Source organism: Malaclemys terrapin, chromosome 10 (genome assembly GCF_027887155.1).
Source record: "Malaclemys terrapin pileata isolate rMalTer1 chromosome 10, rMalTer1.hap1, whole genome shotgun sequence".
In the NCBI taxonomy this organism is placed as follows: Eukaryota; Metazoa; Chordata; order Testudines; family Emydidae; genus Malaclemys; species Malaclemys terrapin.
In genome coordinates, this window is record NC_071514.1 from 51,691,737 (window position 1) to 51,712,117 (window position 20,381).

General features: G+C 56.5%; 1 protein-coding gene across 3 annotated transcripts in view; it reads right to left on the reverse strand.

The window, feature by feature from the left end:
• Window positions 1–3,955: 3,955 nt before the first annotated feature.
• The window catches only part of CAPN15 (calpain 15), a 95,683-nt gene continuing 79,257 nt past the window's right edge, over window positions 3,956–20,381 (reverse strand). For all 3 annotated transcript variants that reach the window (XM_054042837.1, XM_054042836.1, XM_054042838.1), the window contains 10 exons: window positions 19,262–19,470; window positions 17,819–18,002; window positions 14,935–15,158; window positions 13,673–13,798; window positions 12,363–12,515; window positions 10,490–10,651; window positions 9,396–9,625; window positions 8,444–8,589; window positions 7,570–7,748; window positions 3,956–7,206 (listed from right to left, as the gene is read on the reverse strand). In XM_054042837.1, coding sequence (XP_053898812.1) covers window positions 7,029–7,206; window positions 7,570–7,748; window positions 8,444–8,589; window positions 9,396–9,625; window positions 10,490–10,651; window positions 12,363–12,515; window positions 13,673–13,798; window positions 14,935–15,158; window positions 17,819–18,002; window positions 19,262–19,470 — 1,791 coding nt within the window. In that variant the 3' untranslated portion in view covers window positions 3,956–7,028. The remainder of the gene's footprint in view (window positions 7,207–7,569; window positions 7,749–8,443; window positions 8,590–9,395; window positions 9,626–10,489; window positions 10,652–12,362; window positions 12,516–13,672; window positions 13,799–14,934; window positions 15,159–17,818; window positions 18,003–19,261; window positions 19,471–20,381) is intronic.

Below are 20,381 nucleotides of genomic sequence, written 5' to 3' on the forward strand. Positions count from 1 at the left end.
GTTATGGATTTAAATCAGTTTGTTTCTGTCCATCCAGGAACTCTCTCTCTCTCTCTCACACATACACATGTAAAGGGACTGTTGCCCCCTTACTAACACTCAGTGGGGGTGTTTTGGTTGGCTAGCTCCCAGCACTAAAAGGGGAAGGGTCGATGGCAAATCAGGAGCCTGAGACTGACTGTCCCCAGGAACAATGGGGAGAGGCCAATGCTCCAGATCAGCCTGATTGACAGGGCGGGCAGCTAATCAGAGAGTCAGGAGGCCGGGGGGGGTCCCGTCCTCCGTGTGAACTGGAATGGCCTGAGTCAGACAGAGTGGGGCCGAGCTAAGGAGAGAGCAGGGGCCTGAGCTGAGCTGCTGGGAGCAGAGCTGCAGCCCCAAAGCCAGAGCACAGCCCAGAGATAGCAGAGCTGTAGCAGCCAGAGCCAGCGGGGCCAGACAAGCAGCCAGGAAGCAGGTCAGAGCTGGGAGCAGAGTCACAGAAGCAGCCTGCAGAGCAGACCTGTGCTGGGGGCAGAGCTGCAGCAACCAGAGCCAGAGAGGCCAGAGAAGCAGCCCAGGGAGCTGAAGGCAGAGCAGCAGCAGCAGCCGTGCTGAGGCAGAGTGGAGCTGGAGCAGTCCGGAGCTGGAGCTGGGGCAGTCCGGAGCCGTGTGCAGTCCGAGTGTGGTGAGCAGCTGGGGAGAGTGAGGGGGACCCTGGGCAGTGGGCCCAGCACAGGGAGACGCCTCAGCCAAGAGGCCTTGCAGGCCAAACTTGCAGGGGGATCATAACCCCGACCGGGCAGGGGCGACGCTGGGAAAAAGGGTCCTGCCACCTAGAGCCTGAGAGCGTGTGGCCACCGCCAGAGCAAGTGTCCAACCCACAGCGTCCCTGCAGCACAGACAGGGCCTGAGAAGCAGGCCTGGGACCTACAAGGAACAGACTGAACTGCCCTGACGTTCCAGAGACACTGTTTGTAATGTTCCCTGCCACAGAGCGGGGTGATGTGTTTTCCTTTAACCTTTCCCATTTTTCCTTATTCTTTTTTAAAATTAATTGTTAATTAAACAACTTGTATTTGCTTTAAATTGTATGGAATAATCAGTGGGTCAGGGAGGTGCCCAGTGCAGAGAGAGTACCCCGGAGTGGGGACACCCTAGCCCCTGTCCTAGGTGACCACAGCAGGGTTGGGGGTCGAGCCCCCCAGGAATCCTGGGCCCAGCCTTGTTGGGGTTACGAGGACTCAGCCAGACAGGAGAGTGGAAGGGGAGCCCTCAAGGGCAGGGAGGCCTCTGGGTAAAGGAAGTGGGAGCGAGGACTCAGATCCTTTTGCTAGCCCACCTCACCGGGGTAGTGCAGAAGTCAGGAAATTTCCCAACAATAGCGGGACCATTCCCCCGCTTACACACATACACACAGTGAGTTGCCAACACTTGCACTTTTATCATGAGTCTCACAATAAGTGATGTTTTTTCTCAAAGCCCCAGCTCCTGGATTCAAATGAAAGGCAAAAATCCCACCTGTCATTTAAAAACAAACAATGTTGAGCTTAAAACAGGCCCCAGCCACCCACAAAAGGGAAAGAAATGAAAAGACAAAGAAAATGAGCCCCAGGTTTTGTTTTGTTTTAAAAGCTCATGATTTTTAAGTCAATCTCATGATTTTGAGGCCTGACTCCTGATTCTTGAACCGTCGGGGTTAGGAAAACACAGGCCATTTTATAACTCACCTTTATGCAGACCCTTGGGCCCAGATTCCAACGTGGTGTGAGCGAGTGGCACTGCTGAACTGCGTCCCCTTACAGCAGTGGCAATGGCAATTAGCTGAAAAGAAGCTGCTAGAAACTAGTAAGGGTGGATATTATCATAAGGAATCTCGGGAAATGCTGTCTAGATTAACAACAAGGAGTCTGGTGGCACCTTAAAGACTAACAGATTTATGTTAGTTCGGATGTTCGGATGCATCCGAAGAAGTGAGGTTTTTACCCACGAAAGCTTATGCCCAAATAAATGTTAGTCTTTAAGGTGCCACCAGACTTCTTGTTGTTTTTGTAGATACAGACTAACACGGCTACCCCCTGATACTTGTCTAGATTAAATTACTCTAAAATGGATACGAACCTGTTTGAAAGAATGTATTGAAAGCGTAGTTATCAATGGTTCACTGTCAAATGGGGGCCACCATAGCTAGTGCGGTCCCACCGGGGGCAGTCCTGCATCTGATGCTATTCACTATTTTGATTAAATAATGAATAACGGAGTGGAGCCTGTGCTTACAAAACATGTGGCTGACATGCAGCCGCGAGGGGTCGCTCGCACTAGAACTCAAAAACAACCTCGATAAATTGGAGACTTGCTCTGAAATGAGCAAGATGAAATTCAATAAAGACAAGTGAAACGTACTACATTTATGAAAGACAAATCAAATACACAGCTACAAAATGGGGACTAGCTGTCTAGGTAGTAGTATGGCTGAAAAGGATCTCTGGGTTAGAGTGAATCCCAAATTGAATAAGAGTCAACAATGGGATGCAATTGCAAAAAAGGCTAATATTAATCTGGGGTGAATTAACAGGAGTGTTGTAAGAGACAGGAGATAATCATCCGGCTCTACTCAGCATTGGTGAGGCCCCAGCTGGAGTCCTGTGTCCAGTTCTAGGCACCCCACACTTTCGGAAAGATGAGCAGCCTCAGTTCAAGCACCTGTGCCCAGCCACACAGCACACTATATCCCCGGTGCCAGTATGAATGCAAACATCCCTGATCTCAATATCATGGGTCCTGCTCCCAGCATGTCCCCCAGGCCAGATGTGCTGGTCAAAGCAGTAATAATGCCCTCACCCACACAGCGATTGCTGCACTGACCACTTCCCCTTGCTAAGGAGTCTGCTGGCCCAGGGACTGTTTAGGAGGCAGTAGGTCCAAGATTTCTCAAGGGTTAAAAGAACCAGAGCGGCATGGGGCTGCTGGCCTGATCCACGGGCCAGTTAAGGAACATAGCAATAACAGACATGGCAAGCTGCTGGTGTGTTACTGCTACCATCTAGTGGACAGAATTAGCACTGCTGCACAGGCCCTATGCTACTAGCTACCAGGAATTCTCTTAGCTCGGGGCAGGACAGATCCAAATTCAGTCCTTTTCGTTGCAGTGAGGCTTCAAGTGACAACAGGGTGCAGAACAGTTAGAATACCACATAGCATTTATGTCCTGCCAACTCTTTAGGGCCCACAGCTCTTTACAAAGGTGTCATTATTCCCATTATACAGATGGGGAAACAGAGGCACAGAGTGAGGCAGGCTCTTGCCCAAGGTCACCCAGAGAGCCAGGAATAGAACCCTCCTCTCCTGCTTCCCAGATCAGCACCATACCCACCCAGTCACATCACTGTGCCATCCCAGCAGGCCACGAATTTATTAACTAAAGTTTAGAATTCACAGGATTTGGAAAATTTGAGGAAGAACCACCATAAAATTGGTGAATTGTAGGAACTGCCAGAACAACTCAGACCAAGGGTTCATCTACATCAGCATCCAGTCTCAGTACTAGCTGCTTTAGAGGAAGATAGGAGAAACCCTGCAGTAGCAGTTATGGGATGACAAACCCTCAGAGAAAGTTTCCTCCTGACCCCCATTATGGAGAGGTTGACTTGTGCCCTGAAGCATGAGTGTTTATATTTCCTCCCCAAACTCTTGTTTAGTTTTTAATGTTTACTATAACAGCTCTAGATACTCATGTTATCCCTAGATGTGTCCAGTCCCTCTTTGAATCTTCCTAGGTTCTTGGCCTCTGTGACATCTTGTGGCAATGAATTCCACAGGCTAACTGTGCACAGTGTGAAGTCATTTCATCTTAGTTTTGAACTATCAATTTCACTGTTCTTGTACGAAACCTACCAAACCCTGCTTCCCAGTGTGGGCTTCCAAGTGTATGACTGAAAATGACCTACACAAATAACAACATAGAGTAAACGAGGGGCTTAATTAAAAAACAAAACTTTATTTGGTCCGTTGGAACCTGAGTTTGAAAACCACCCATGGATAATTTGTATCATACAGGGATTACAGATCTGATTTACAATTGATAAAATAGCCTGTGTTTCATAAGAGCTGGACAGTATTTACAGGGTTAAAAATATTCACAGCTCAGAGAGAGAGAGAGAGAGAGAAAAGAAAAGGACGGAATTGTCCAAAGGAGGAAAGGAAAGACCAGAACAGATCGTTTGACAAATAAAAACTACAAATGACAGAGCTTGGCTCAGCTGCTCCCTGCCATTGGGGGGCCAGCAGGGTCTGAGAGGCAGCGCAAGTGAAGGGGCAATATCCCCACAGCAGGGATCCCCCATTCCCACCTCTCTCCTTCCCAAGGAGCACAGTGCAGATCAAAAAACAGAAGGGAGGAGAGAAGTGTCCCACGCTCACAGCCTGGAGGATAAACATAAAACCTGGGGTCAAAATAAGCCTTGGCACTGCCAACCTCCTCGGTGCCCAGCAGAACGCCAGTCTGCCCCCACTCTGGGTCTCTACAGCACAGCTGATCTCTCAGGGTGAGACGACTGCTCAGGGGGGACAGCCTGGCAAGCTACCTGGGCAGGCCTCAGGCCTTCCTGTGCTGGAGAATCTGACCAGAGGCCTGACTGCCTAGGGACCGAGCGCCTGTTTCAGGACCTCGGAAAAACATCATGTTAATAAGGGCAGGTAAATGAAATGGGTGGTTCCAGGGCTGAGCTAGGGCTGATTCCGTCTGAGCATTGCCCCCCCTCATTAAAAACACAGAACATTTCCCAGGAGCCTTTGGGGGGAGATTAGTGCAAAGCTTAAAACCAGAGTTAAAACCGCCCTGGGATTTTCATGTCAATGGGCCTGCTATGGGGGAGAGGCTTTGCTGGGCCAGGGGAGTCACCTGCCATGGGACCCGGCTGGCTCAGAATCCCACACGCAGAGGTGGCAGCATGGGGGGCTTGGGCCCACCTCGCTAATCAGTCATGAGCACGGATCTCCTGCTAGCACCCAGTGGCCCCAGGGACTGCACTGTCACTCCCATGATACCCCATGCCCACGCTCTCCAACGGGCCCCATGACGTCTACTGCACAAGGCGTTTGCTGCCGTTCCAGCCTCGCTGCCTCTGCTCTGGACATGACCCTCAGCCCCTGCTCCCTCTGCCCTGCAAACCCCACAACGTGCCTGGGCAGAACCCCCTGCCCCACCAGCAGCTCTGGGACCCCTGCAGAGTGGGGCACCTGGGGGGCAGGGATTCCCTGCCTAAACCAGCTGGGATTTGATTGGCCGTTCAAAGTAATGATCATTTAAAAAAAATAAAAGTCAGTGCATGGCAAAACTTTCAAACAATGAGGGAGGGGCGCGAGTCTGCTCAGCCCCCAGCCTGTGTCCGAACCCCAGTGCTGGCTGGTGTACCCGCTATGCTGTACCTACCCCATACACTGATAGCCCTGGAGAATCCCCGCTCCAGCTGCGCCTTTCACCTGTGCCCAGCCATGTGCTCCACTGAACCATCAGTCAAGCTCAATTGTTTGTGCAGCGGCAGCTCCGTTGGCTTCCCTGGTGCAGAGCAGGCCAGGATCAGGCCTGACAGCCTGTAGTCAGGCCATCTCTGGCTGGCCTCCCTACGCAGCTGGGGCAGTGGTGCCAGGGGTTGAGAGGCGCGCTGGGGAAGGCTGGACTGTCAGTGCCAGGGGACGGTTCTCCAGCACGGCTCATGGCTTCTCTCCTAACACTGCTCCCCATGGCCAGTACTGCATAGTACACGTGTGTTCCTCGCACACACTGAGCGTGGGGGCTGGAATCCCACACATGCCCCACGTCTCACGACACAGCGCAGAAAAGGGCTGTTTCACTCCATTTTGGTAAAAGACGCTTTGTAAAACGCTAACAGCTGCTTTTCAGATGAAATCACCACCCCCACTCCTAAGGGGAAAAGCAGCTCCGAGCAGCCTCGTTCTGCCCACTGCAGGAGGGGGCTGCCCCCAAATACTGTTCTTTGCCCTGGTGAAATGTAGACAAACATCCCCCTGCAGGCCACGGGACAAAAAACTACTGGTCCCAGAAACCTCTGGGGCATAAGGCTTTACCCAGAGTTGGTTTGGGGGCACAGAGATCAGAGGCGGGGGCACTGACCAGCAACTTTTACCAGATTTGTAGGTCATGTAAATTCCCAGCCTGATCTTCCTCTCCCTGATCTTCACCATCAGCCTCCTGTCAAGCCGCTGGCATGAGAGGCGGCTGGAGGCAGAGATGTCAGCGCCCCAGGCCAGGCCGGGCCGAGGCGATTCCATGTACCCATGGCCATTTAAAGCAGCAGCACTTTCCCGACAGCCCATGCGAGTCCACTTCGACTGGGCTGGCCCCCTGGCCGCCTCTGTCCTTGCCAGGAGCTCGGTCTCACACTAGCTCTCAATTCTCTTTTGCTGGCAAATAGCCGACAGGAGGACAAGGCAGGGCCCAAGGCTGGCTCCACCGGGCCCCAACCAGCTTGCTGCAGCCCTGCTTCCACAGCGTCCAGGCGGGCATCACGGAGCCAGGTCCCACAGTGCCAGGTGGGCAGCAGGGAGCATACACAGATGGACAGACGTCAGTCAGAGGTATATTGTTTTTTGCAGCATCAGGTGCCTGACGCTAGCGGGGGGAGCAGAGTCCTGAGTGGCCGTAGGGTTTGGAAGGAACCTGCCTCCCCGCCCCCGTTCTCCTCCCCCAGCCTGGCCAAGGCTCCCGGCTGCCCTGGCAATTGGTGGCCATTCCTCCAGACCAAGCGCATGCGCTGGAGGGGCGGGGGAAGGGCCAGGATCCTGAGACTGCCCCCGCCCGGCTCCCTGTAAAGTGCGTGCGTTGGTGGAGGGGGGTTGTGCGGAGGCAGGGAGGGGAGCGGGGGGATCCCCAGCCCTGAGGGAAAGGCGCTTGGCAGGATGCTGTGGCGCTGCCTCCTGGTGGCTCAGCACCGCCGGGTCGGGAAGCAGCCTGAAGCAGCCGGGGCCAGAGCCTTGGTTAAAGCGAGAAGGCAGAAGCAGGAGAGGGGCAGGGATGGCTGGGCTGGTTGTCATAGCGGCCGGGGCCCGTGCAGCCCTGCCACCTCGGGGGTGAGCAGCGGGTTGTGGGTCCCTTTTGTTGCCATCCAGTCATTGAGGAAGGCCTGGGCGGCTTTGCGGTGCGCCAGGCGGTGGGTGATGGAGAAGCCGGCGTTGCCTTCCAGCTGGGAGAGGATCACCAGCACCTGTCTACAGGGGGAGAGGGGTTAGTGGGGGTGCAGCCAGAGCCTGCTCTCAGCCCATGGGTGCAGCTACTGAGAGACACGTGCTCTTATGTGGGGCTCCCTCATGCAGGGCCTTGCTAGGGCTATGGCTGGAAGCTAGGTTCCCTCGCCAGCCCATGCCCCGGCCACCCCGGCACCGGATTCCCTGCCCAGCCCGTGCCCCATAGGGGTCTCTGTGGTCGAGCTGGTAGCACCAGATTCCCTCGCCAGGCCATGCCCCAGGGGGAGGGGTCTCTCAGTCCGGGTCGGCATTGCAGGCCCCGTCACACGGCAGCCTCATTCCTGGCATTCCCCGAGGTGCCCTTCGCCCCAGTGGGGTGCCCCTCACCTGTGCAGCGGTGGCACGCTATCCTGTGTTTTCAGGCTGCCCCGCGTGGACACCACATTGAAGCTGTCTGTGCAGTCACACTGGACATGCAGGTAGGACTTAGGGTGCCGGTTCTCCACCACCACGATCAGCCCTGCCCAGCCATGCGTCAAGTAGTAGCAGGTCATCCCCTCGCGGCCCTGCCGGGACAACCAGCAGAATCAGATGGGCAGGCCCCTCCCAGCCCCTGTGCCAGAGCCACAGAGTCAGTGCCTGGTGCCTGCCGTCACAACAGGAACCCTGCCAACCAGAGAGCTGCCGGCCTCTCCTGCTCACCCCAAGCTATCCAAGGCACCTGCCCTCGCTATGCATCACCAGTATTTACCCACCTCGGCACCCAGGGGAGGGAGGGATGATCTTGCAGGCGCAGGGATGCCCTGTGTCCCTATCCCCTGCCCTCCCTGCTCTCCAGGGACTGAGCCCATTCACACCCCCATGCACCCCAAGCAGGGTGCCTGCGGGATCCGCCAGGCAGGCACTGCCCCCCCACCAGCCCGCCCTACCCGCCTGGAGGGAAGCCTGGCCCCCAGAGGTCAGGGCACATGACTGAGCTTAGCCGGGCTCCCTGTGGGTGAGGGACAGAGAACCTGCAGCAAAGGGGAGACCCTCTCCAGCCACAAGCAGCTGGGGGCAGCGGTAAGCTAGGGGCGAGCAGGCAGAGCGCCAGCTGGAGCTGCAACATCCACCCAGTTATTTGTAGTGCGCTAGCTCCAGCCCGCTAGCGTGCGTCCCTCTCCCCGGGCTGGGAGGCTGCAGCACAGACGGACCCGGGGGTAGCCCGTGTGTACCGACCCGTCAGCCAGCAGCTTGGGACTCAGCTGGGCCCTGCACCCACCTCATGCCGCTCGCCCTTGTTCTCGGTCAGCAGGATGATGGCGTCGGCCAGCGTGGTGGGCTGCGCCTCGACCTGCTCCACCATCACCAGGCGGGAGCTGTAGATGGCCAGGATGTAACTGGTGCTGTCGGCAGGGGGGCTGGAGACTGGGGATACAAAGATGGTTCAATGAGGGGGCGCACCAGGCCACCTGGCCCCCACCATACTGCCAGTGCTTCCCCCTGCATCCAGCTCGTCCATCAGATTCCAATTCAGCTCCTGCTGCTCGGGACAGGATGCTGCCCAGGGCACCCTGTTCCCTTCACCAGCACCTCGCCGAGCTCCACCGACATCACAGCCCCCTTGGGACAGGCCTTAGTCACCCCCGGACAGGGGAAATCGAGGCACAGGGTGGCGCTGTTACTGGCCCAAGTCACATAGCGCCTGGAACAGGAAATTCTTGAGTCAGTCTGCAGTGATTGGAGGTGACTCACTAGCCAACTGCTGGTACAGCTGGCTCTGGGGGAGCTCCTAGGAGGCAGAGGACTGGCAGGGCTGGCATTGGGCACTCGGCCTGGCAGAGGGATCTCTGTGCCTGGAGGTACCAGGCTGGGGAAGGGCAGGGTGAGCTGTTCTGATGGTGGCCCTCTTTCCCCCGTGAGATCGCAGGAGATCGCTTGTGTCTCATGAAACGGAGATGGGGCGCAGTGCTGGAGAGACAAGGACCTGGACTCTCGCCAAGGGACTCTCTTCCCTCTCCAACTCACCCACACCACAGCCCCTCAGGGCAGGCTGCAGGGACATGCCCAGCCAATGGGGGAAGCCACACGAAGATACCACTGCCCCCCCATCCCCTCTGCCCCTGCCTGCAGCACAGAATCGAGGTGGCAGTGCAGCCGGACCCACAGCCCGTCCCTGCAGGGCATGCTCAGCGGGCTGGTGTGCCGAGCCAGGAGCGCGCCTGGGGCCTCACCCTGGCCAGAGGACGTGCTCGGCAGCGGGGCGTTCCAGTGGTTGAAGGCACAGCACACGACAGCGTACTCGCCCGGCTCCAGCATGACGTCGCAGTTCACAAACTTCTTCACCGCCCGCTTGCTGTGGGCCACCAGCCGGCCCAGGCTCAGCTTGTTCCCGCTGGTGAAGGTGGCGCGGAACACCATGATGCACAGGTCCAGCAAGTGGCTGTCCACCGTGTCGGAGCGCCTGCCAGGGGAGAGGGGGGAAGAAGTCAGGACTGCGCCAGCCATGCCCCTGCCCACCCGGATGGGGAGGCTCTAACCAGGGGATATGGCTTTACTGCCAAGCTGAGCTGTGCTGCCGTGAGCAGGACAGGTCAAGCAGAACAGATCCACCAGCTGGGCCTGGGGAAAGCATGGCAGAAGCGCCCCCTAGCAGCAGCCAAAGTGTTTTGCAGGCATAGTTTTGTAATCCAGGGTAGGGCTACAGGGGGCAAGTGTGTACCCAAGAAAGGCTCCCCCTGCTGCCCGGATGCCCTTTGCCTGACACAAACCCCTCCTGCCTGCAGACAGCTCAGGCAGAGGGAGACACAGATCTTGGTCATCTTTCCCCTTCATGTGTCTCCTGCACCGAGTCAGTGCTTTACACCCGGCAGATGGGGCAGAGCGCTTCCTGCCAGGCCCTGTTCTCATCCGCAGTAAGCAGCGCCGAGGCATCGCAGCAGAGCCACCTTCCCAAGCCAGCCCCAGGAGGGAGGCTGGGAGATTGCTGGGGGAAACGCTGATCCAGGCCATTCCCAGCCCAGGCTGCTTTGGACAGTCAGGGAATAACAACAGCTGGCCTGTCGCCAGCACCACTTGAACAAGGATCCCAAAGAGCTTTGCAAATGTTAATGGCAGGGCAGGATTATTATCACCATTTACAGTGGGGAAACTGAGGCCCGGAGCATGGCAGTGACTTGCCCATGGTCACCCAGGGGCAAGGGGCAGAGCTGAGAATGGAACCTCAGACTCCTGGCTCCCAGATCTGTTCCCCCCTGCACTGCTTGTCTGAACTAGATCCAAGGCGTTGCTCCTTGCCCAAGTGCCAGACCTGGTTTCCCTGCCTCACCTGCTGCCCTCCTGGAAGAGAGCGAACTCCAGCGCAGCACGCTCCAGCACCGTCAGCGAGGTCACCGTCACGGGTCCACTGGCCTTGTTGGGGAAGGTCCCCTGCACCCGAACCTCATGCCAGTCTGAGTGGAGCTTGCAGATATCCACTGAGTCAAAATATCTGCCAGGAGTGGGGCCAAAGCCGGTGTCAGTTCCAGGCAACGGCAGCCATGGCTGGACTGGGGCTTGCAAACCCAGGCTGCACCAGGGCCTTGGTGAGTAGATCCAGTCCCACCCCACTCCAGCCCCTACCCACCGCTGGGCAACAGAGCACCTCCAAGGAGGATGCAGATGGCTACCCACGGACAGGAGCCGCACCAGGGGTGGGTCAGGGTGGCACGATCCACATCCTCTGCAATGGAGAAGGGCTTCCCAGTGAGCAGGGGCCAGGCCAGACTCGCCCCAGCCAGCATGCTCAGCCCCTCTCCTTCCACAGCTCCCAGGCTGAAGCCAGAGCCCGACAGGGTGGCCAGCAGGGGGTGCTACAGGGATTGCCCATGGAGACCTGGCCCAGGCTCCCCAGCCCCTGGCATTCCCGGTGGAAGAGGCAAGGAGTGGGTGGGAAAGAGGGAGGGAGCGGCAGAAACAAAGGAGAGCAGCACTGAGGGACTGGGGGATTAAATGGCTCTTCCCCCAACTAGTACAGCCCCTGCCCCGACACCCAAGAGCCTCAAAGGACCATGAGGGGCTAGAGGCGTTTTAGAGGGAGAGGATTTCCCCCTTCAGGAGACGGCACCGGCATGCTGATCACCACTAGGTGGCGCCAAAGCACCGCGCTTGGCAAGGGACAGGTGATGTGGGCACAGCCCAGCCAGCGCTGCACCAGACCCTGCCAGCCCTGCCCCTGGGGCCCTGAAGGCCCACAAACAGCCAGGCACTCGGGTTTAAGTCTCCTCTAAGGTGGCACACACCACTGGCCTGGGCCCACGAATCGCCAGCAGCACATCTGGCAGGAGACAGGCAGGACTTCCCCATCCCAACACTGGCCAGGTCTGACCCTGCGCCACATACTGGACCCACTGGGATCACGGGCGGGAACCAACACAGACCCCTGCCACAGGGGCCAACCCGCTGCACTGCCATGGCCAGAGGGGCTAGCGAGGACTATCTTAGCTCAGAGACCTCCCAGCCCCTGGAGCATTTACTACCGACTCCGAATGGGGCATTTTAATGCAGTCTGTGTATCTGTCCATGTCTGACCTCGTGCCCAACTACCCACGCTCATGAGCCTCGGCCCCAGGCTGCCATGGGAACCCAGGGGTCCTCTCCACAGGCTCTGGGCTTGCCTTGCCGTGGAGTACACGGGAGCCCGGGGACAGGGCAGGGCAGGGTTCAGCCCTCAGGATTTCTCCAGAGCTGTGTCCTGTCCCAGGTGACAGCTTCCCCAATGCCCCACGAGAAGCTCTGAGAGAGCTCAAGAGCAGCCAGTTTTTTTCCTGATTTAGGGGCTAAATTTCCCCTTTTGTAATTTTATCCCGTTGCCCCTTCTCCTTCCCTTTAAGCCACCTCCCTCGTCCCACACAAACCTCAGTACCCTCCCACCCCCAGCTGCCACTCAGCCAAGCTCTGCCTAGCTTGGCTTTTTTTGAAGCTGGACTCTCAGTGCAGATGGCAGCAGAGTCTGATCTGAGCCCAGGGATGTTGGGATCTGGGGCTCTCGCTAGATTCAGTCCCAGGGGAAGCAGGACAGGCCCGGGGGGCAGCTGCCCAGCTCCTGTCTCCTGTTCTATAATAGATAACGGTGAGGCCAGGAATTCGGAGTCCAGCAGAGTGAGGGGGACCCAGTGTAGCCCCCAGGCGCTGGCATGCGGGGAGCCCCTGCTCGGCTTTACCTGATGAAGTCGCCATACTCCATCCAGAAAACGCCCTCGCTGCTCCCGTGGGGCATCAGATCGTGACGCAAGTGCACCGGCCAGTGGGGCCACTCATCGGACCAGCTGCCATTCCAGGAGAAGCGGCCCCAGGGGTTCCGGAGCCGCAGGAGTCTGATGGGGCAGAGGGAACAGCCCCCAGAATCACAGCAGTGCCAGGTGAAGGGCACAGCTACTGCACTCGTCAGCTACAACCCACTAGACAGTTTTCATCTCCCGAGACTCTCTCCCTCCACCCCCCGGGAGTGAGCCAGCACAAAAGCAGTGTCCCCAAAACCAGGGGACTGAAAGCATGGCCTGACCCAGGCCTAGTGCAGGCAGGGGCTGTGCAATCTCCTGTCCTCACTCTGCCACTACCCCACTCCTGGGCTCCCAGCACAGCTCTGCCCTGCCAGTGCACCTCAGTTCAGACCCCACAGCCCCCTGCCTGCTATCCCAGCCCTGGGCCCCCCACACCTCCGCCAGTGCCCCTCCATCCTGTATCTGCTGCGACCCATATACCGTCCTTACGCTGCACTCAGCAGAGGCCACTTGCACAACAGCACCGAGGGCAGGGTGGTGTGATGTAGGCAAGCCATTAAAGAGATCCCAAACTGAGCCCGCTGAGCTAGCTTTGAAAGCAGGTCTCCCATAGCATGCCCCCTCTCTCCCCCTCCCCCCGTAAGCCCAGCATTGCTGCCAGTGAGGATGAGGTGGCAGACCCACCCCAAGGCCCTTACAGCTGCAGCTGGAGGCTGGCCTGTTTGTACCAGACAAACAGACAAAATCAGGGGGGCAGGCGGGGAACCTCTCTGTGCAGCTCCCTCCCCCCTGGCCAGTAAAGATTGAGACGGCTAGTCCAGCTAGATCAGGGCCATCCAGCATGCAGCGGGCAAGGATGCTGGGGGGGCCGGCCTACAGCACAGCAGCACCCCAAAACATAAACCAGTTTTGTGACACCAAGGGATTCCACTGGGGGGACTTGGCCAGTGTTTGTTATTGGGGTTCCTGGGGTCCCCTCGGGGCCAAGGCCTGCAGGGGGGCCATTCAGCACAGACAGTCCCTTAACCCAACACCCCTATCCTCAGCCACGTGACACACCCTCTCCCTTTCCCCCAGGATTTCAGCTAAGCCCTAGGCTGACACCACGAACCCAACTAGAGCAAGGCTCTGTCTCAGTAACCCCTGGGCAGGCGCAGGGGGCTGAACAATTTCTCTGTGCTGCTCTCCCCACCCTCCGAGCACAGAAGGGGCTGGCGACATGACACCCTGTGCACCGTGGCTCAGCTCACCTGTAGCCCTGCACGTCCCGCACGTCCAGTATTGAGTAGGCGTGCCGCGGGCGAAGGCCCATGCTCTCGTAGGCTGCATCATCCACCTTCATATTGCCCCCACCGCATGAGGCGCCCATCAGAAACCTGCAATGGGCAGGGAGGAAAACAGAGGAGATTGGCACCGCACTGTGTGGCACTGACAGGGATGGGAGGAGAGGCTGGGAGCTGGCCCTCCCCCTCCACATAAGGGCACGGAGCCAGGGACAACCAATCATTCTCGAACCCCAAGAGGAGCTCCCCTGGTTCAGTGACAGGCGGCCCGGTGCCAGCCCACAGCTGCTAGTGCCAGCCACACATTCCACTCTCGGGAACACTCGCTCTCTATTCACCCTACAGCCCCCCAGGTCTCCCCGTACTTTGCTCCAGCCCAGGGCCCCATTGGCAATGCCTAGGGCTAGGGCTGCCCATGCCAGGCATACAGCGGAACAGACTGCAGCCACCCCATGGAGATGGCGCCTGCTGAGACCACTGGCCTGGCACACAGCACTCCAGTCTGCTTGGAGCAGGTTATAGACCACTGCGTGCTGCACTCTAGAGCTTCCACTGGGCACCCCACTTCAGGCACAGAGAAGCACTGCATGCTGGGATCTGTAGTCTCTGCAGGCGGCATTACATCGTTAAAGAAAAGGGCAGCTGATGAACTGTGCAGCAGAACCCTGGGCATCACAAATGGTCTGTTTTGCCATCCCGCTCCAACCTCTCCTGCCAGAGAGAAATATCACCAGTTTCCAGCACATAACACTACCTGCCATCCAGGACCCTAACTTCCCTCTCTTCTCCCTGCATCTCCCAACGCCCTTCAGATCCAAATGAACCCTGCCTTCTCCTAGTCTCACAGATCCGGTTTCACTTCTCACGGCAGCAACGTTACGCCCCAATGGGGGAATATGCAGGGGTGGGGCCTTAATAATATAGAAGATTGGAAAACAAAACTCAAGTAAAGCAAAAACATCAAATGAATCATCAGGTTAACGATCAGCCGTTAAAACCCAACCCAGCCTGGGGATAACTATGGGAGGGAAGTTCATCAGGGTTGGATTTTCTGTACAAAAACGAACAAGGTGAAAGTCACTTCCTAGCACTATGCCCAGGGCCCTGGTGCCAAAATTTATCAGGGCTGCCAAGTGGGGCAGGTTGCCTCCTGGGTTGACACTCTAGCCTCTCTTCTACAACTCTATGCTCCTGACAGCTGAACGTGAACCCCTCCCGCCTCGTCTTACCCAGCCTCCTTAGAACTCAGCATTTTGGCCCAGATGAGGTCAGTGTCAATGGGCTCCTCGCGAGGGTTAGTGGAGCTGACCTGCAGCATCAGGCTCTCGCAGGGGGCGCCGGTTAGTGTAGCCAGGCCTTCGATGGCGCGCCCCGCCTGGAGGGCAAAGTACGAACCATGCAGCTTGGCCAGAGCCTTCTCAATGAGGGCTACCCACAGCTGCTTCCTCTGGGCCTGGGAAAGGGAAAGAACCAGGGGTTACAACCACATGGAGGCGTGGGGCCAGCTACACAGAATCGCACTCACCCACTAATGCAAGTCAGGACCTTTGTGCGAAAGTTCCCCCCAAGTCTCCTTGACCCCACCCTGCAAAGATCACACAGCATTATCTGACCAGCATCTTGTTCCCGTGGCATCACTTCCCCCCCCCCCCCCCCCCCCCCAATGCTGGAGTTGACCCAAGAAGCTGTGAAGACTCCACCGACAGTGTGGTGCAGAGATGTATTTGGATAGGTTTTCAAACACAGGCTAATGGCCCCACTTCCCAGTAAATCTGGATTTAGGAATGTTTAATATGAAAAGGGGATTTCAAACGAGTCCTGAAATGCCTGGATTCACACCCATGGGGCTGGGTTTGGGGGGGGCGGATTAGGCTGACTACAGAGCACTTACAGATGGAATCAATTACATTTCACACAACGTAAAGACGAGATTGCTTCAAGGACAAATAGATGACAGCTCAGAGATGTCAGAGACACAACAGCAAACTTCTCTCCCCCGCAGCGCGGGGACAATGGGGAGAAGTAATTAGACAGAGGCTGCTTTGCAGGAGGAGCGTACCCTTAAGTTGCTTTGTTATGGTGCTAGGCTGTGGCATTATTACTGGTGCTAGGCTGTGGCATTGATTATATATTCATAAATAAATGCAAAGACTGCATGAATACAACTAGAAATCTGCAAAGGTTCCATCAGCACTAGCCACAAGGCACAGCCTGTATGATTGATTGTGCAGCACCTAGCACAATGAGGTCCTGGTCTATGCCTGGGGCTCCTAGACACTACCACAATCCACATAATAAATAATCCTATGGCATGTGCTTTGTTAGATGAGTGAGGCACTTTGCAAACACCCGGCAGCTCCCCACCCAAGCGGCTTACAGCCTATGGAGATAAAAAAAAACAGAGGAGGAGCAGATGACAGCAAAGTGACTGAGGCGCTATCTGGCATGTCTCTTGTTGGGGCTAGATGTTAAGTTACACATTTCAAAAAGCAAAGGAAAATACTGCCTACATGCAACCTGGCTGAGCTAACACCATGCTGCAGGAACCGTGGTAAAGTGCTTTGAGATCAACAGATGAAGCGCACCCTATGATTATCCACATTGCGTGACTGAAAAGTGACATTCCAGGAGGAGGTGACTGGGGTGGGACCTTCCAAGACGGGGGAGAAGAATGAGGTTTCTTTATGGTCTATAAAGAAAGCCTGAAAGTGCATTTGTGTTTTGTTTTTAAAAGTCCCTTCCTCCCTGCCCCCCCCAAATGTTATTTATCTCTGCTTGAGATCCCATACAAGTGGGCCTTGATGCCACTCTTATTTTGACTTTTTAAAACGCAGCTTTTGGTTCACATTGCTTATCGCTTATAACTCCAAAACCTAATAAACATCCAAGAGAAAAAATCCTTTTCTTAAAGATTCAATTCTGCTCCTCCACCCAAGACCAAAGAAAGTTCAATCCACATGCAAGACCTGCAAGGAAACCTCCAGAAAACTTGGGGAAGGCCTGACTTAATATTTCTGATATTTCAAAGGTGAAATAAAAACACACTTTATTTTGAAAATATATACACGTAATTCTTATCCAGCCTTCTCTGTGCTTCATGAGGAGGCACAAGCTGGGCACAGATCTATTTCCCCCCTTTTTAGTTCCCTTTTAATGGTGTCCTGGCTTTCCTACAGATCTCAGTGCACTCACGTGGGAGTTGGAACATATGCCTGCAGAAATCCAGCCCACGGTTGTTTTGATTTTGAAATGAATGCTGAGGATTTGCAGAAAGCTGCCAGCCTAGCAGAGACCCACACAGCTTTCTGTGCCCCTGATTTTCTCGGGTCTCTGACACTGAGGCAGTGCAGTTTGTCCGGAGGATTTTCCGGTCTGTGTTTCAGAAAGGACACTTCCAATCTCCTTCATGCAAACAAGCCCAGCAAGCCGCCCCTGGGCCTGTCAGACTGGGCAGGGAGAACAGGCAGTGATGTCCCAAAGGGGCCGAGCCTTTTTTAATCAGTCACAATCCGAGCAGATGCCAGCTGAGCATGCCCAGAAGCGATCTGACAATTGCTCAGAGTGTGTTTATGTCTAACGTGCCCCTCAAACTAAGCAAAGGTTAACGGAGGCAGTCCTCACTGAGAACAGGGCCCTGCCCTGCTTCAAACTGCGGCCCTCTTTGCTCCCATCCCAAGGCTCAAAAACAGCTCATGCTTAAAAAACAGAATAGTCTGTAAGTGGAGAAGGGAGGAAGGAAACTCAGCAAGTTACATGCATGTGAGACCCAGGAGGCTGCAATGGAGACAGCTTGGCAGCCTAACACAGGCACTGCCTGCAGCTACTGTAATAAAGGGAGAAACTCACCCCATAGCAGGCTGTGGAGCCGTGACTGTTCCCCATTACCCACTCCACAGCCAACGGCGAGGCACAGGGTGGACTGTGATCAGCATCCCCCTAGCCCTGTGATTTTGATCTACATGTCCTGGTGGAAGGGGCTATTCCTGCTGCGTCGCTCTCTGTCCCAGCACACGCCCGTCAGAGCTCCCCGACCGCTCGCCCATGGAACATCAACCCCTCCTGTCAGCTGCCCAGTGGCCAATGGCTGCTAAGGCAGGAGAAGGGGGTGCTGACCTGAGAGAAGAGGAGGTAGCCGCACTCATCACAGGGCAGCATGTCATCCACCAGCACTGTGGTCCACGTGCCATCTTTGCACAGCCGCACCTGATAGGCTCCCTCCGGGCACATGGTCCGTGTAATCATCACCTTCTCCACCAGCTCGGGCCGCTCTGCCAGCACCGCCAGGGCACTCAAGAACCTGGGGAGAGACCAGACAAGAGGCCTCAGAAACTGTGCTGGGGGAGGCATGTCTGCGGCATTGGCATGGAGAGACGGCCTTGAGAGGGGGCACAGGGCCTGGTGGGTGGGGGGGAAAAAGGGAACATTCACCACGGGGATATTCCTGCACCTGCTCCGCAGAGGAGCCAGGAGCTGACTGGATGTGCCCTCGGATTCCACCAACCTAGCTGGGCCCCTGGAACAGAAAGGTCCCTCCAGCTGGAGTCCTGCCTTCTCAGTCAGCTGCGGGACTCCCCAGCCCCAGGGTACCTGTGATCTGGCTGGGGCGGGCGAAGTGCCAGCCTAACCCTGGGAGCTTTGCCAGGGACTCCAGCTGCAGCACACTTGGCCCCTGTGCTGTATCCAGCCCTATGGGGCAAGGAGTGTTTTGCACACTGGCCCTGCCCAATGGATTAGCCCTTTTCACGCTTTCTGCCTTCAGGAAGAATAGCAGAATGGTGTCCGGGTTGGCTAAGCATACACACGTACACAGCCTGGCACTGCCAGCAGGGAGTGCCCTCCACCTACAGTCAACACCCAAAAAACTCTGCCTTACATTCCCCATGGGCTGCAGAGAGGAAAGAGACGAGGCAGCTCCAGAGACCAAGGAGAGAGCTGGCTTTCTGAGCTATCCCGGCCACTCACTGCCAAGTCCAGGGGGCAAACATGTAGATGGGCACGGAACATGCCAAGTGCTCATCAGCAACCATTCTGGAAGGGACATTAAACCTTGTGCTTCAGGGTTTGAGCCAATTGCTAGCTATTAAGTAGCAGGATGAGGCAAATGATCCCACATCTGCTACTGCGGGGTTCTTCCCTCGGCATCTAAACCTCCAGACAGGCCACTGTAAAACAGCCAGGGTCCTTCCCGCCCAGTGTCCTCTTATCCTTCCTGGCCATGCCCACGTCATCTTACAGCCATGCACATGCAGCCACTGCAAAGGGGCAGGGACCGCGAGGGAGTGGGACAGATCCCTGCGGCCCTGTCTGAACTGGTCCAGCAGGAGATCAGGAATGGGATGCGGGAGATCATCCATAGATGCAGACACAAAATAGGAGAGGAGACTTTGGCTTTATAATGAGGGGCGAGGGCACGCTAGGGATTGGGATAGCAGCGGATGTAGGGGGTAGATGAAGAGGACTGGGGTCCGTGATGGGATGAGGGATGGCAGCTGGCACAGGGTGTTTGTGTGAACACAAGAGAGGGTTGGTGTGGCTGGAGCGATCTCAGCCCCTTACCAGCAGTTTCCCAGGAGTCCCTGCAGAATGTCCGAGGGCCGTGGTGTCCGGAACACTGACCACTTGACTGACCAGTCCTTGGAGATGCTACAGTTGATTTCATGGGGCCGCAGCCACAGCTTCACCCTCTGCTGCACGCTGTCCCCATCAGGGAACCCCACCGCCTTGGGCCCTGGGTGAAAACTGTCGTCCACAAAGTTGACCTTGTTCTGTAAACACAAGCATACTGTAAGGCAGGAGCATGTCTACACAGCCCCCCACAGCACTGTCAGTGCACCTCCAATGGGAGGGGACTCCTGGCTCCCCACGTCCCCCAAGAGGAAGAGCCGAGGTGTATCTGCCACTGCCCTGGCTGGGAGGGTAGGACACCCTGGAGGCTGAGCCCTCAAGTTGCTGCCAAGGAGGGTGGCACCTCAAACACTCCCCTAAGGCTGGCATTCAGAGTAAGGTGCCCGGAGACTGTAGCGCAGAGGGCACAGCAGCATTAGACCTCAGCAGGCTTTTCCCAGGGCTGCTGCTGAGTGGAGCATCTCTGATGGAGGAAGTAGGTCCCTGCAGGAAGCTGAGCCAGGCTGAAGGGACCATCCCGCTATTCCCCATGGGTCAGGGGGTATCTCACAAAGAGCAGGAATTCGCCCTCGCACAAGAAATGTGCAGCCCTATGAACACGTGGGAACCACAACTGCTTTCCACCCTCCCGAGAGCAAGGCCGGTCTCGTGGCTAAGGAATGAGGAGACCTGGGGTCAATTCCCCGCTCTGCTAGACTCCCTGTGTGATCATGGGCTTGTCGGTCAGTCTGGAGCTGTGGAGTGGGATGGATACTCCTGCCTTTCTCACACCGTGTCCGTCTTGGCGAGTTAGGTTGGGCAGTTTTGGGGCAGGGCCTGTCTCTCACCATGTGCCGCACACCGGGGCCTCGAGACGATAAGAATAGCAGCAAACAGGGCTTTGGAGCGGAGCACGGAGCAGCTCTGGAGCAGTGGAGCTGCAGGTTTTTGCCTGGAGCTGGAGCGGAGCCGGAGCACAGTTCCAAAGCCCTGGCAGCAAATCTCCAAGGAAACCTCTACTCTAAACCATGCTCTAAACGCTCACTGCTCTGTACCATCAAGGAGACTTTGC